The sequence below is a fragment of the Tenrec ecaudatus genome, chromosome 1 (assembly GCF_050624435.1).
Source record: "Tenrec ecaudatus isolate mTenEca1 chromosome 1, mTenEca1.hap1, whole genome shotgun sequence".
Classification (NCBI taxonomy): Eukaryota; Metazoa; Chordata; class Mammalia; order Afrosoricida; family Tenrecidae; genus Tenrec; species Tenrec ecaudatus.
In genome coordinates, this window is record NC_134530.1 from 121,113,472 (window position 1) to 121,127,836 (window position 14,365).

The window sequence follows — 14,365 nt, forward strand, 5'->3', positions numbered from 1 at the left end:
ATAATTTCCTCCTCCAGATTTGGATTTTATTATTTACAATCTTGGAATCACACAGGCTGGTGTGCCTCTTCCATATGGATTTAGTTGATGCCTCACGTAGATGACTGCTTTTTTGGACAAGCCTTTAAGAACTTAAGGTGTCATTCTTTGTGATAACTGGGCATCATCTAATTTCTTTACTACACTTTGTTACAGCACCCGTATCTTCCATGATTGTTCCATGAGAGTGAGTATTGGGTAGGGACATGTCGTAAGAACTAATGGTTTTTAGATTAGGATTAGGATGGAATGTGAGACCAACGTTCATTTATGTATCTATGGTTTACATTTGTTTCTGCCTCATTTAGTGACACTATTATCATTTCATTGCAGACTATCATAAATCACCCCCCATGAGGCACAAGGTAAATCAATTGATAGTATCATTAGTTAGCCAGCCACCACCATTTATAGAAGAGATTCTCTTTCTCCATTTAATATACTTAACATACTTGTCAAAAATTAGAATTTTGATAGGAATTGCATTGAATTGATATGGGTAGTGTTGACATTTTAACAATATTAAGGTTTCGAATACATGAATATGAATATCTATTTAAAACTGTAATCTCTTTTAATGTTTTATTGCTTTCATTCTATAAATCCTTTATATCCTTGGTTAGATTTATTCATAAGTTTTTTATTCTCTTAGATAGTATTGTAATGGAATTGTTTTCTTAATTTCCCTTTAGGATTTCTCATTGCTGGTGGTTAGAGACCCAACTTATTTTATTTATTGTGAAAGGCCTGGCTATTCAGTTGTGCATCTGAAAGCCTCAGGCCCAGGATTGGCCACTAAAGTCTCAGGGAATTTAACACAGACTCTAAAAAATTTCCTTGGCCAGCTATTGTACAATTCACTCAGAGGGTCCAGAATTAAAATCTATTCTGTCCTCCTGCCAAAGTCTAGCATCCTTATCCCAGATGGGTTAGAAAGGGCAGTGATCTCTGTTCCTTTAATCATCCAGAAACTGTGTGAACTGGGCCTAGGGCCAACTAACCAAGAGACGCCTTCATCCTAGTGGGCAGATGGAGTTACAGAATTTCCACAGTTGGGCAGATATCCTAGATTTCAACGGTCGCATTCCCACATTCCAGAATTACAGAACGCCCTGTCTACTGAGACATCCTACTGCTCTTTTAAAGACACTATGCGAACAGTGTGTGCTGATTCACTCACACTATTGTGTGTAGCAGTACCTTGTGAATTTTTACTGCTGTAAAGCATTCCATTGTACTAATGTGCCCCCAAACATTGGACAGCCTTCTGTCGGTAAGCATTTGTGTTATTTCCTACTTGGAAAAATGATAAAGTGTTTACATACACATAATTATACATATTTTTAAAAATGTAAATGTGTAATACATATTTTAAATAACATGAAATATACAAATTTTACATAATTAAAAAATGTAAATTCTCAGAGCCAAGCCACCGTTCTTATAATCCTCAAGGCCCTGTGTCTCTCCTTCGACCTAATGTCCTGCTCTTCCCTTCCTTTCCAGCCACACTGGACGCAGCACACTCGTCCCACAGGGGAGGGGAGAGGCTCTGCTTCACAGTGTTTACACTGAAGGTTTGCTCTGCCTGGGACGCTCCTCCTCCAAGGTCAGTGCCAAGTTTTTCCTTCTCCTTTAAGCTTACTTCCTAGTCCCCTTCATGTGACTGGTCTGACGATGCTTTGAAACCTATTTGCTTCCTAGTACTCTCGCTCCCTTCTCGTTCTTGTTAATACATTTATCATGTATCATTCTATTAGACTACAAATCTCATTAAGGAGGTCTAATGGCACAATAATTAAACCTTCGGATGCTAACCTAATAGTGAGTAGTTCAAGGTCACCAGATGCTCTGTTGGAGCAAAGACCTGATGATTGGCCCCCCCAAGGGGTGCTCACCCCCTTAGGACATGAAGTCCTACAGGGCAGTCCCCAGCAGATAGGGTGGCTGTGCAACAAAGTGACCTCAACAGCACACAACAGCAAAATCAGGTTCATTAGCAGATTTTACACAGGGATTTTCATTGGTTCACCAAAATATCCTAAGTGCCCAGAGGAGTGCTTGGCAGGTATACAGTAGGAGGTCAATGAACATGTACTTATGAGGGAATTTTTATTGGGGTTGCCTGTAAAGGTATAGTGGATGAAATCAGGAAAAGGATTTTCTAAGAGAGATTTCAGTATGTTTCGGCGGTGAGGAGGGGAGCCAGTGGGGGATAAATATATAAGCAAAGGATGGAATCATATTCTCCCCAAAGTGAGGATAGAATATGGAGCATAAGCGGTGGATTTCGCATTACTGGACAAGCCCAGGGCTGCAAGAAGTGGGCCTATACCCTGGTGGGGAAAAAAGTTGGTGCAAAAACTAAACATTTTACTTGGGGTTTCTACTGCTATTCAAAATAACAAAGAATGTATGCTGATATAGACTAAGTCATAGGCTTAGGAGTAGGGTTCCAGTGGGTTTTGCTTTTGCTATTTTTCACAGAAATAGGATAAAAGTCATTTGAAGTGAATTGTGATAGCAGTAGTGGGTTTTGAGGTAGGAAGAGGATATCCTGTCATTGAGTTGATTTTGACTCATAGTGACCCTGCATAAGGCCTCAAAGGATGGGCAGCTTCATATACTGACTCTGTGAAATTTTCGAGGCTGTAAACCTTCCTCCCAAGGGGATGGATGGTGGGTTTGAACCATCAATCTTGGGGTTAGCCACCCAGTGCTCAGCTGGCAGTGTCAGCAGAGCTCATTATACAGTAAAAGATGGACATTTTATGATGGAATATGGGAAAATATTAGGAATAGTAGGTGTGACAGTTACATAATCTGTCAACTTGAGTGATGGGATGGAGTCTAGCCTGTCAATCAGGCCATAGCCAATGAGGCCTCTGTGTGGGCATGGCATTCTCCTGAGGATTCTGGGAACTCCTGTCTTCCTCCCTAGAGATAGGAGACAATCTCTGCTTGGCATTCCTATTGACAAGACACATGGAGCTACACTGATGGAGCCAGAGCCCTGGAGCTGGAGGAGCCACATGGAGACCCATGGCAGCACTGAGATGCTTCCACTGCCACTGGATCCACAAGGCTTTCCACCCACTGCTCTGTGATCTTGCCACATTTGCATCATTGCATGTGAGTCTGGAGAGGAAATTATAGACTGGTATTGGACATATGAGGTAATATTGAACTTATGGGCTTGATTGCTCTGGGTTGGGATGTTTTCTTAATATGCAATTATTCTTTATATAAAGCCCTTTCTTACACACATATAAGTGTCTATGAATTTGTTTCTCCAGTCAACCCAGACTAACACACTAGGAATTGCTGCTGTGTGTAAAAGGCAGAGATAGCTTCCTTAGAGAGAACAGAATTTTGTCTTGTTGAAGTTGATGATGTCAATTAATGGTTGTTTGCAACTTCCAATTTGCTTCAGGCATTCTTGTCAGCCCCAGTGCAGACTTAAGAGAACTTGCCCTAGAGTTTAATTCTCTTTTTTTTGGGGGGGGGGGGGGGGCTGGTAGGTGAGATACAAACAACAATGGTGAAATTATTCAAGGAAGCAAAAGTATATTGGTCGAAGTGATGGACAATGAAATCTTAGGTGGATGAGGAAAAACCAAACCATATCAAACCAAGCCAAGGTTATTGCCTTCAAGTTGATGCTAGCTCACAGCACCCTGTGGGGCAGAGTAGAACTGCCACGTACGCCTTTCAGAGCTGCCACTCTTTAAAGACGTGGACTGCCACGTTTCTCCTGAGGAGTGGCTGGTGGGCTTGAACCAAGGGGCCACCTGGGCTCCTAAGCCAGACAAAGAGTGAGCAGGTGCGAAGGCTGATAGGAATAGAGGGGTCTATGCATTCCAGAAATGTTTATTAACTGCAATGTTCCTAAGAATCACTTGGGAATGGACAAATCTTGACCGGCTCCCACAGGCCTGAGGTGAAAATTATCACCTGCATTTTCAACAATGATGCAAATTGATTAGGAATTGAGGACCATCTTTAAAAAATTGTGGATTTGAAATTATACTGATTTAAAGAAGTGAGATTTTGAGAGGAGCTGAGAAAGAGAGCGAGAGAGAGAGAGAGAGAAAGAGAGAGAGAGAGAGAGAGAGAACAAAAACAAGCGAGCAAGGGTGAGAGCTGGTAGGCGGTTCCAATGGGAGGTGACTAATTTATGAGACCTCAAGGTGAAGCAGCCCGAATGATGACGGTTTCAAGATGTGTCAAGGGAGTGGGTGTCTGGGTCAAGGATGAAAAGCTTGGGAAATCGATGTGGACCTTGACATCACCTCACATGCTGATAGTACGTGGTAAAGGAAGCTGTGTACACAAAGCTCAAGGCTAGTGGCAAATGAATGGGAGGGAAGAAAATACAGGTGCGAAGACAGAGCAAAGACCCAGGACAAAGGTGATGACTGGGAGTCTGCACCGAATGACAAACTGGCTCCCCATTAATTGAGTCTTTATGGTTGCCAGGTTTTACACTTATTAGTCCTTTCATTTCTCATGAGCGATCATACGAAGTTGATGCTTTTTTTACGCTCCCTTCATGGCGAGGAAAAGGAAGCCCAGACACCTGGCACCTCCAAGTTCTCATCCACTGTGCTGCCCTTGATGTCACCAAAATGGCAGCAGGACGTGTGATGGCAGAAGTCAGTTGCAAAAATAAAATCAGGTTCCCTGAATATTGTTAGGAGTGGGGTTAACTTCTCTGGAAAAAAGATGGATATTGCCTCTGAATTCCATTTGTATTTAAAAAAGAAAGGTTTCCAATTATCCAGCAGGTGGCAGCACTAACAATTCCATAAGTAATCTCAGAACACTCAATGGAGCCGGCTTCCATCAAGACTTCTGCTTTTTCCACGCCTTGATGATTTCTTCAGCAGCATCCAGTGTACTGTCTTTCTGTAAGTTAATGAGAGAGCCATTATAACATGTCAAAATCAAGTAATGATGATGTAAAGATTTTAATGAAAAAAAAAAATCCAGAACACAAATAAAGGTTAAGTGAACAAAACTTTTGAAAGTGAAATTGCAAAGGCAAAAACGCCTCAAAGGAAACGATGAATCCAGTGTAAAATTACAGAAACAAGTCAAAGAGAGCTTACATTGAAAAATAACACGAGAAGATGGGAAAAAAAGAAAAGGAAAAATAAGAAAAAAAAAGAAAAATAATACGGGACCTGCTCTCCTCGTCCCTCCTAATTTCCCTCCATCCCCAAACCACCTTCTACAGCCATATGTGGTTTTACGGCTAATGGTTAGCACCCAAATCTAACAGCTTCTGCCTTTATTTCTTAATCAACTTCAGGAGTCTCCACCATTTCCTCTGAACAAAGAAAATGTATTAAAATAGTCCTCCTCTATTTAGTTTTTCACCACTTGTTTGTCGGCTGGTCTTACTGTGGTGGCTCGCGTGCTGGTGTGGTGCTGCACGTCGTGTCACTGGTATTTCACATCCCAGCAGCGTCACCCACAGGGAACAGGTTTCGGCGGCGCTTTCAGACAAAGAGCACACTGCAGAGAAGGAATAGGCTGTCCACTTCTGAGGAACGAGGCACTGAAACCCTTGTGCATGCCATGAAAACACTCTCAGATACAGTAATCCTCTTGAACAGAAGCAGCACATGGTCAGGAACAGCGCCTGAAGATGAGTCCCTCAGGTCAGACGGCATCCAAGATATGGCGGAGGAAGCGCTGCCTCTCAAAGCAGAGTTGACCACATGACACAGAGGGAGGGAAGCCTCTGGGATCTTCCTTTGCTGATGGGGCACAACTCAAAACAAGAGGAAAAAACTGCAAACATCCATTACTAATCAGAAGTTGGAATGTACTAAGTATGACTCTAGGATACCTGGAAGTTGTCACAAGGAAATGGAATGCAAAGAGGTCGTCATCCTAGGCCTTAGTGAGCTGAAATGGACCGGTACTGGCAATTTTGAATTGGAAAATAATGCGGTTTATTATGCTGGGAATGACACAATCGAGAAGAATGGAGTTGAATTCATAGTCTAAAAAGGACATTTCAAGACCTATCCTGAAGTCCAATGCTGCCTGTGATAGGATAATATCTATTTGCAGGCATGCATTGGAACGCAGTCAGAACAACTATTGTTCCAATTTATGTACCAACCACTAGACTTAGTGATGCCAAAATTGAGTTGCACCAACGTCTTCAGTCTGAAAATGATCAAATGTGGTCAAGATGCACTGGTGATTGGAATACAAAAGTGGGGAACAAAGTGGATGGAACAGTAGCTGGACAATAGGGTCTTGGTGATAGAAATGAAGCTGGAGATTTCACGATGGAATTTTGCAAGACCAACAACTTCTTTATCACAAATATCTTTATTTCCAATAACACAAAAGCAAGTGACTATCCATGTGGACTTCTCCAGATGGAATACACAGAAATAAAATTAACTACATCTATGGGAAGAAAGGCTGATTGTGGAACACTGACCTTCAATTGCTCTTATGCAAGTTCAAGGTGAAGCTGAAGAAAATGAAAACAAGTGCACAAGAACCAAAACACAGCCTGAGTCTATCTCACTGACTTTACAGATCATCAAGAACATCACACATGAGGAAAGCAAAAGGTCATTAAAAAGAAAGAAAGGATCAGTGTGAATGTCAGAAGAAACTCTGAAAGTTGCTCTTAATCACAGAATAGCTAAGGCAGATGGAAGAAATGATGACGTCAAAGAGCAGAACTCAAAATTTCAAAGGGCGGCTCGAGAAGAAGACAAAATCAAATGCATTGAAATGTGCAACGCCCTAGAGTCAGGGAAACAAAAAGGAAGAACATAGTCAGCGTATCTTCACAGAAAAGACCGAGCGAAAAATTCAAGGCTTTCATTGCAACAGTGAAAGAGTCGCTGGGCAAAATAGTAAACGATGCAAGAAGCCCCAAAAGAAGATGGACCATTGTACCAAAAAGAACTAGTCAACATTCAACCATTTCAAGAGGTAGCATATGGTCACGAACCAATGGCACTGAAGGAAGAAGTCCTAGCTAAACTGACTGCATCAGGCAACAACCAAGACTCAGGAATTGATGGAATACCAATCGCAATGTTTCAATAAATTGATGAAGCACTGGAAGCACCTATTTATGCCAGGAAATTTGGAAGGCAGCTATTTGACCGACTGGAAGAGATTCATATTTGTACTCACACTAAAAAAATGTGACCCAGCAGAACGCTAAAGTTATAGAACATTGTCATTGACAGCACATGCAAGTAAAACTATGCTGAAGATCATCCAACAACATTGCAGTAGTACACTGACAAGAAGCTGCTGAGTTCTGAAGAGGCCATGGAACAAGGGGTATCATTGTTGAGGTCAGAGGAATGTTGGCTGAAAGCAGAGAATACCAGAAACATGTTTACTTGTGTTTTATTTATTGACTATGCCAAGGCATTCAACCGTGTGGATAATAACAAAGTATGGATAGCCCTGAGAAGAATGGGGATCCCAGAACACTTCATTGTGCTCATGAGGAACCTGTACAGGGATCAAGAGGGAGTTGTGAGAACAGAAAAATGGAATATTGCATGGTTTAAAATCTGGAAGGTGTGCAAGAGGGTTGTATTTATCACCATATTTATTCAATCTGTAGACTGAGCAAATTATATGAAGAATGAAGCATTAGGATGGGAGGAAGGTTTGCATATTAACAACTTTAGATATGCAGATGACACAATCTTGCTTGCTGAGTGTGAGGTGGACTTGAAGCACTTAATGAGGCTCCAACTGGCCTAATCTGGAACAATATGAGCATCAAAATAATTTAGGAAAATAAGTAACAACCTACTGAATGAAATAGGAATCAGTGTGTACTTATTGATGTAGTCAAATAAAAGAATAAATTGGAAGTCTGATAAAAGGTAGAATATTACTAACCAACAGAAAAAGTATAGTTTTAGAGAGACTATAATCATTGCATTCCCTTTGGAAGATCCCACTGCCATCACACTGACAATCCCCTATGTTTCGGACAGTGTAACCTGCTGGCTTTGTCTGTGATTTGAAGACGTAAAGACGGATATTTATGAAAGGGAGCCCGGGGGTAATAAGAGCAGGAATAACCCCTGGCTCATACTGGGTGCAATATAATTAAAATACGGTCATTGAGCGGGAGCTCTCTTAGCCCTTCTTTCTTCCCAATTGCAGGTAATTCCTGACACGATGGGGTACCATTCTGATGAGTCCACGTAACTCGGTTCTTATGATATAAGCTGAATACCTTTTTCAAAAGAACTATCATTCTTATTGCAGCATCTTTATACATCTGACCTTTTCTTTGGGGGTTGTTGTGAGAATACATACTGCACATATACACGCTGCAACATTATACCTGGCTCATCAGATGTGCCCAAACCAAACCAAACCAAACCAACCCCCCAGACAGAGTCATTAGTGAGTTTGTCCGAAGTCAGAGATGACATGTCATCTCTGCGACATTGCCTCAGCCCAGCTTGTGGTAAACATGGCAGGACTGAGAGAGGAAACTTTCCACCACAAGGACCTGTTCGCTGCCCAGCTTCCGATAGTGCAGTTGTCGTCTCCACATATCCACAGCGCTATTCCAGAATAGGAATTACCTCTTCTTTCAAATAAGGCACATGCTAGCTGCTGGCTGTATCAACAGATAGATGGTGGAGGAGCAGGGCCCTGTTTCTAGATAGCTCCCTCCCACGGTCACCTGCTCTGGACTTGGCAACCTTTCTTCAAACACCAGGGTTTGAAATTATGTACATTTCAGAAATTGTCTCATGGGAAAAAGGGATTAAGAGAGAATGAAAGTGTCCGGGAACCATGTGAAGCCTCACATACATCTGCTGGTTTCACTGAAAATGAAATCCCCACATATATTTTTAAAGGGCTTAAAATTGAGTCATCCTAGTTTGACCCCTGCTGATAATTTGCAGTTCCACCCCAAACATACTGAATAAAAATTTACATTTTAATAAGATCCCCAAGGTGAATCCTATGTTATTATTTACATCATATTCTGGACAAATCTTCTAAAGTTTACCCAGAGGCTGTCTCCAAAAATGGAAAATACTGCCCAGCCTATGTGGCTAGGTTTGCGTGTGAGTCTGTGTAGAGTGCTTTGACCTCAGTGTGTTCTGAGCAGCAATATGATCTTAAAAATAGCAATGTACTAAAAAAACAACCCCCCAAGAAACCAAAACCATTTTTAGTAAGAGTTCAGCAGTGATGAATTATTTTGGGTTTCATTTTCATTTGTAAAGGATATTTTCCTGGCTGTATGAGGTGGCTCCAGAAAGGTCATGGAAAAGTGGAACGAAATGATGATGAGAATTTTCTCACAAACTCTTGAAAGCACTCTCACACAATCGTCTGGGTTTACATCTGTGCGTACACCTGAGGTAAGTCAAAAGTACTGCAACTCAGGTTCCAATTCATACAGACTCAGGTTTATTTCCAATGGACATGTGCTTAAACACGTCTCTGTGACCAATGGATAGCTGCAAACAAGTTCTCTCAGTAACCGACTTATCTTCATCTCATTAGGGTGCCTTCAAAATAAGGTCCATTCAAAACAGTGGTGTCCGAGGGGATCTGCTGGGCCAGCTACATTCAAGGCAGAGAGGTCCGCTCACAAGGTGATGGAGACGGTCTTTCAGAATTCCAAAGGGCTAATCTTTTTTTCATTTTATTGGGGACTCTTTTTAGACATTTACTTTCTTTTGAGCCCTTGGTATCACCTCCTCTTTTTTTGTTCCCTCCCTTCCCACCCCCCCAGCCTCATACACCCCTGATAGATTATACATTGTAATTATTTTCATATCACATCAAGCGCTGTCTCCCTTCCCCCGTGTTTTCTGTTGTTCTTCCTTCTGGAGAGGGGTGTGTGGTTATGTGTTGGTCATTGTGATCAGTTCCTCCTTTCTCCCTTCCTTTCTTCTTCTTCCCCTACCCTTCTGGTATCACTATTCCCACTCTTGTTCCTGGAATCTGTGTGTCATGAGCTCCCATATCTTATCTATACCTGTGTGCATGTTTTGGTCTAGTCTGAATTGAGAAGCAGCACTGGGGTCATGGTAGTGGGGGGTAAGGAAGCCTCAAGGAACCAGAGGAATATAATGTGCAGTAAATCAATGGTTTACTGCACCCTGGGATGCTTGACTCATCCCTTCCCTGTGGCCCCTCTGTGGGGAGATTGTTCCATTGTCTACAGATGGGCTTTGGATCTCTGCTCCACACACACCCCTTGTTCTCAAAAATATGTTTTTGTTTGTTTGTATGTGTCTGCTGATGTCTATTACCCAGTTCCTATGACTCTTCATGATCACACTGGTGGTGTGCTTCTTCCATGTGGACTTGTTGCTTCTTTGCTGAATGGCGGCTTGCTTAACTTCAAGCCTTTAAGATCCCAGATGCTATATCTTTTAATAGCCAGGCACCATCTGCCTTCTTCACCACATTTGCTTATGCACCCATTTTGTCTTCAGTGATTGTCACGAGGGTGAACATCTCAGACTGCCAATTGGTTAGAACAAAGTGTTTTTGTATTGAGGGAGGGTATGAGCAGAGGCCCGAAGCCCATCTCCTACCTCAGTGCATTGCCATATAAATATATGTACCAATACCTCTATTTTTGTTTGTATTTACATAAGTACACCACTATGTTTATACATCTATCCATTGCTTTGCTTCCTAGGTCCTTCCTCTGCTTCCTTTTACCTTCCTCCTGCCCCACTGTCACGTTTTCCTTATTTCTGCCTCTTGGTACCTAATCTTAGCTAGTTTGCTGTTGCTCTGATACCCCGCCCACAGGGATCCCTATCTCTTCCTTGTTACTGACTCCTACACTCCAGTTCCCCTGTCCATGGTGCTGCCTGCTCATCTCCCCTTTCCCCGACCACCCTCACCCTCCAGGTCTCCCCAGGACCATTGGTCCTGCTGCTCTCTCATTGATCATGCCTCCCATGCCTATCCTATATAGGTAGGCACACCGACTATGACATCCAAAGGGCTAATCTTGAGATAATCTGGATGATCTAAATGACACAGGTCAACCATGGGGCTTATTATCAACTGCTCAGAAAGGGATCACATTAGAATATTCTGGATGGAGTAGGAAAAAAGTATGGAGCAGAAGTCAAAATCTTAAAAGAAACCAGGCTTACATGTTGGATAGAGATTAGTGAAGTCCTGAACTGACTACCATTAGTTATCTTTCAGGTATGGAAACGAACTTGCCCCATGGCTCAATAGGTCTATGGGAAAGGGGAGGGGACGATAGCATTAGGGAGGAACCCACACCTTAGAATAATAGACCATTTGAAATCAAAAGGGCATTTATTCAGGGACAAGGCTGGAAGGGTTGGGACAGAAGAAGAATGTAAACAGGAAACAGGGATGAAGTGGGATTCGCCACAGTAAGACCGCAATGAATCAGATCAGATAAAGTATCTATGTAAAATCATCACCCAATACACGAAATGTTAATAAAGAAAAGAGACGTGCATAGATCTAAAGAAAGAACATGTTAAAAACTATAGTTTCTTATTTTGATTTTTTTTTGTTTAAGAAAGCTTTTGTTGATTTTATAGCGATACTTTCGGACTTACATATATATATATACATATATATATATTTACCTGTATGATTGTGAATGTATTTATATGCAAGTAAATATTTATTTTAGCACTGTAAAGATGTTATTCCATGGATTATATCCTTGCCTCCATAGCGTCTGCCAAGAGTTCAGTTAGCATTGATATATTTGTTCTTACGTGTGCTTCACAGAGTTTTCTCTGATTACTTTCACAATAACATCTGTTACTCTTTGACTATTTATGTCTAAGTGTGGTTTCTTTGTATCAATCTTGTTAAGGTTCACTGAGTTTTCTTAGACCAGTGAGCTGATATTTTTTACTAAATAAGGGAATATTTGAGTTATTGCTTTTTTTTTTGCTTTGTATTTTCTGGGTATTAGATCTTTTTTTATTAATAAATCTTTTTATTGGTGCTCATACAACTCTTATCACAATCCATACATCAATTGAGCAAAGCACCCTTATACATTCGTTGCACTCGTCATTCTCAAAATTCACCTTCCACTTGGGTTCCTGGAATCAGCTCGGTTTCCCTTTTTTCCCCTCCCCCTCCCTCCCCGCTCCCCCCTTCCGCCTGGTCCCTTAATAGTTTATAAATAATTATTATATCTTATCTTACACTGCCCGGTGTCTCCCCTCACCCACCTTCCCATTGCCCATCTCCCAGAGAGGAGGTTACACATAGATCTCCAAGATCGGTTCTCCCTTTCTACACCCCATTCCCTCCTGGTGTCGCCACTCCTACCGCTGGTATTGAGGGGTTCGTCTGTCCTAGATTCCCTATGTTTCCAGATCCCTACTGCACCGCTGTACATCCTCTGATATAACTAGGTCCACAAGGTAGAATTGGGGTCATGATAATTGGGAGGGAGGAAGCGTTCAGGAACTAGAGGAAGGTTTTGAGTTTCATTGTTGCTACACTGAATCCTGAGTGACTCATCTCCTCCCCAATACCCCTCTGGAAGGGATGTCCAGCTGTCTACAGATGGGCATTGGGTCCCCATCACGCACTCCCCCTCATTCACGGTGATGTGATTCCCACTCCCCCCCCACCCCCCACCTTTGTTGTTTGAGACCTGGTCTCCTCTGCCCTTCACGAGCACCCATGTTGGTGTGCTGCTTCCGTGTGGGCTTTGTTGCTTCTGGGCTAGATGGCCGCTTGTTTGCTTTCAAGCCTTTAAGTCCCCAGATGCTATATTTCTCAGTAGCTGGGCACCATGAGCCTTCTTCACCACATTTGCTTATGCACACTTTCGTCTTCAGTGATTATGTGAGGAAGGTAATCACACAATGATTGTTTTTGTTCCTTGGTGTCTGCTACATGGTCCATTCAACACCTTGTATTCGCTTAGGCTGTATGCTTCTTCTCTGTGGGCTTTGTTGCTTCTGAGCTAGATGGCCGCTTGTTTGCCTTCAAGCCTTTAAGACTATAGACGCTATATCTTTTTGATAGCTGGGCACCATCAGCTTTCTTCACCACGTTTGCTTACACACACATCTGTCTTCAGTGATCATGTCGGGAAGGTGGGTATCATGCAATGACCGTTTAGCAGGGCGAGGTGCTATTGTATTGGGGGAGAATGCATGAGGAGGCCCAATGTCCATCTACTACCCTACTACTGAACCTATAAATATATGCACATAAGTTTATTGCCCCATAATCATAAATATATTTACATATGTACATGTCTGTATTTAGGTTTCTCTGTATGCACTTTGCCTCCTACTCCTTTCCTCTATTTCCTTACGCTTTCCTCCCATCCCACTACCATGTTCAGCCTTCATTCTGGTTTCAGTAATTCCTCTCAGTTACCTTGCTCTTGGTCACTCCCTACCAGTCCTCCCCTCCCCTCCCTCCTCTGGTTTTGAACCACTCGCTGTTCCCTTGTGGGTTATTGCTTTTAAAAATATTTTTTCTGTTACATTTTCCTCCTTTGGCTATTCCAATTATATGTATTTTTAAGCCAATTAATATTGTATCCTAGATCCCTGGAGTTCTACTTATTATGAAAAGCTCATCTCTTTTTTTTCCTATATGAATTAACATTTTTTTAACACACCCAAAATTTCTATTGAGTCTCTTATATTTTCATATTAGATATTATACTTTTAAGTTCTAGAATTCCATTTGATTCTTTTAAAAATAGATTTTATCCTGTCAACTCATTATGACTGTGCTTTCGTTAATTCTTGAACATATTTATATCTGGCTTAAAGCTTTGTCTGCTAATTCCTGGGTCATTTTGAATTTTCTCTTCTTCCTCCTTCAGCATAGATAACATTTTCTGTGTCTTTTTATGTCTGGTCATTTTTTATTACATACTGGACATTGTGATCACTGCAGGGTAAGGAGTGTAGATTTTGTTGTTTCCTCTCAGAGTATTGAATTTTGTTAAGACAGCCAATTCATATCATGGCAGCAAACCAAAAATCTAAAAATTGCTAGTTAGCATTTCATTCCTAACAATAGAAAATAATAGAAAGTTGACGATTAATAAATCAGAAGGAATGATAGTATAAATTAGTGTTGAGGGGGACTTACTTTAAAGAAGCAAAATCGCACATATTTCTCAAATTGTAATTTGGCTTCTGAATTACAGAATGCTGAAACAGGAATGGTGAACAATTTCTGTAAAATATGAATACATAGAAGAAAACAATTTATTTTTCTACTATTAGTTTTTGGACAAAATAGATACTTTTTAATACTGACAACAATTTTCAAAATA

General features: G+C 41.4%; 1 protein-coding gene across 1 annotated transcript in view; it reads right to left on the reverse strand.

Moving 5' to 3' along the window:
- Positions 1 to 1,156: 1,156 nt before the first annotated feature.
- The window catches only part of KYAT3 (kynurenine aminotransferase 3), a 75,227-nt gene continuing 62,018 nt past the window's right edge, over positions 1,157 to 14,365 (reverse strand). Inside the window, exons 13-14 of the mRNA XM_075558096.1 lie at positions 14,179 to 14,265; positions 1,157 to 4,947 (exon numbers count right to left, since the gene is read on the reverse strand). Coding sequence (XP_075414211.1) covers positions 4,885 to 4,947; positions 14,179 to 14,265 — 150 coding nt within the window. The 3' untranslated portion in view covers positions 1,157 to 4,884. The remainder of the gene's footprint in view (positions 4,948 to 14,178; positions 14,266 to 14,365) is intronic.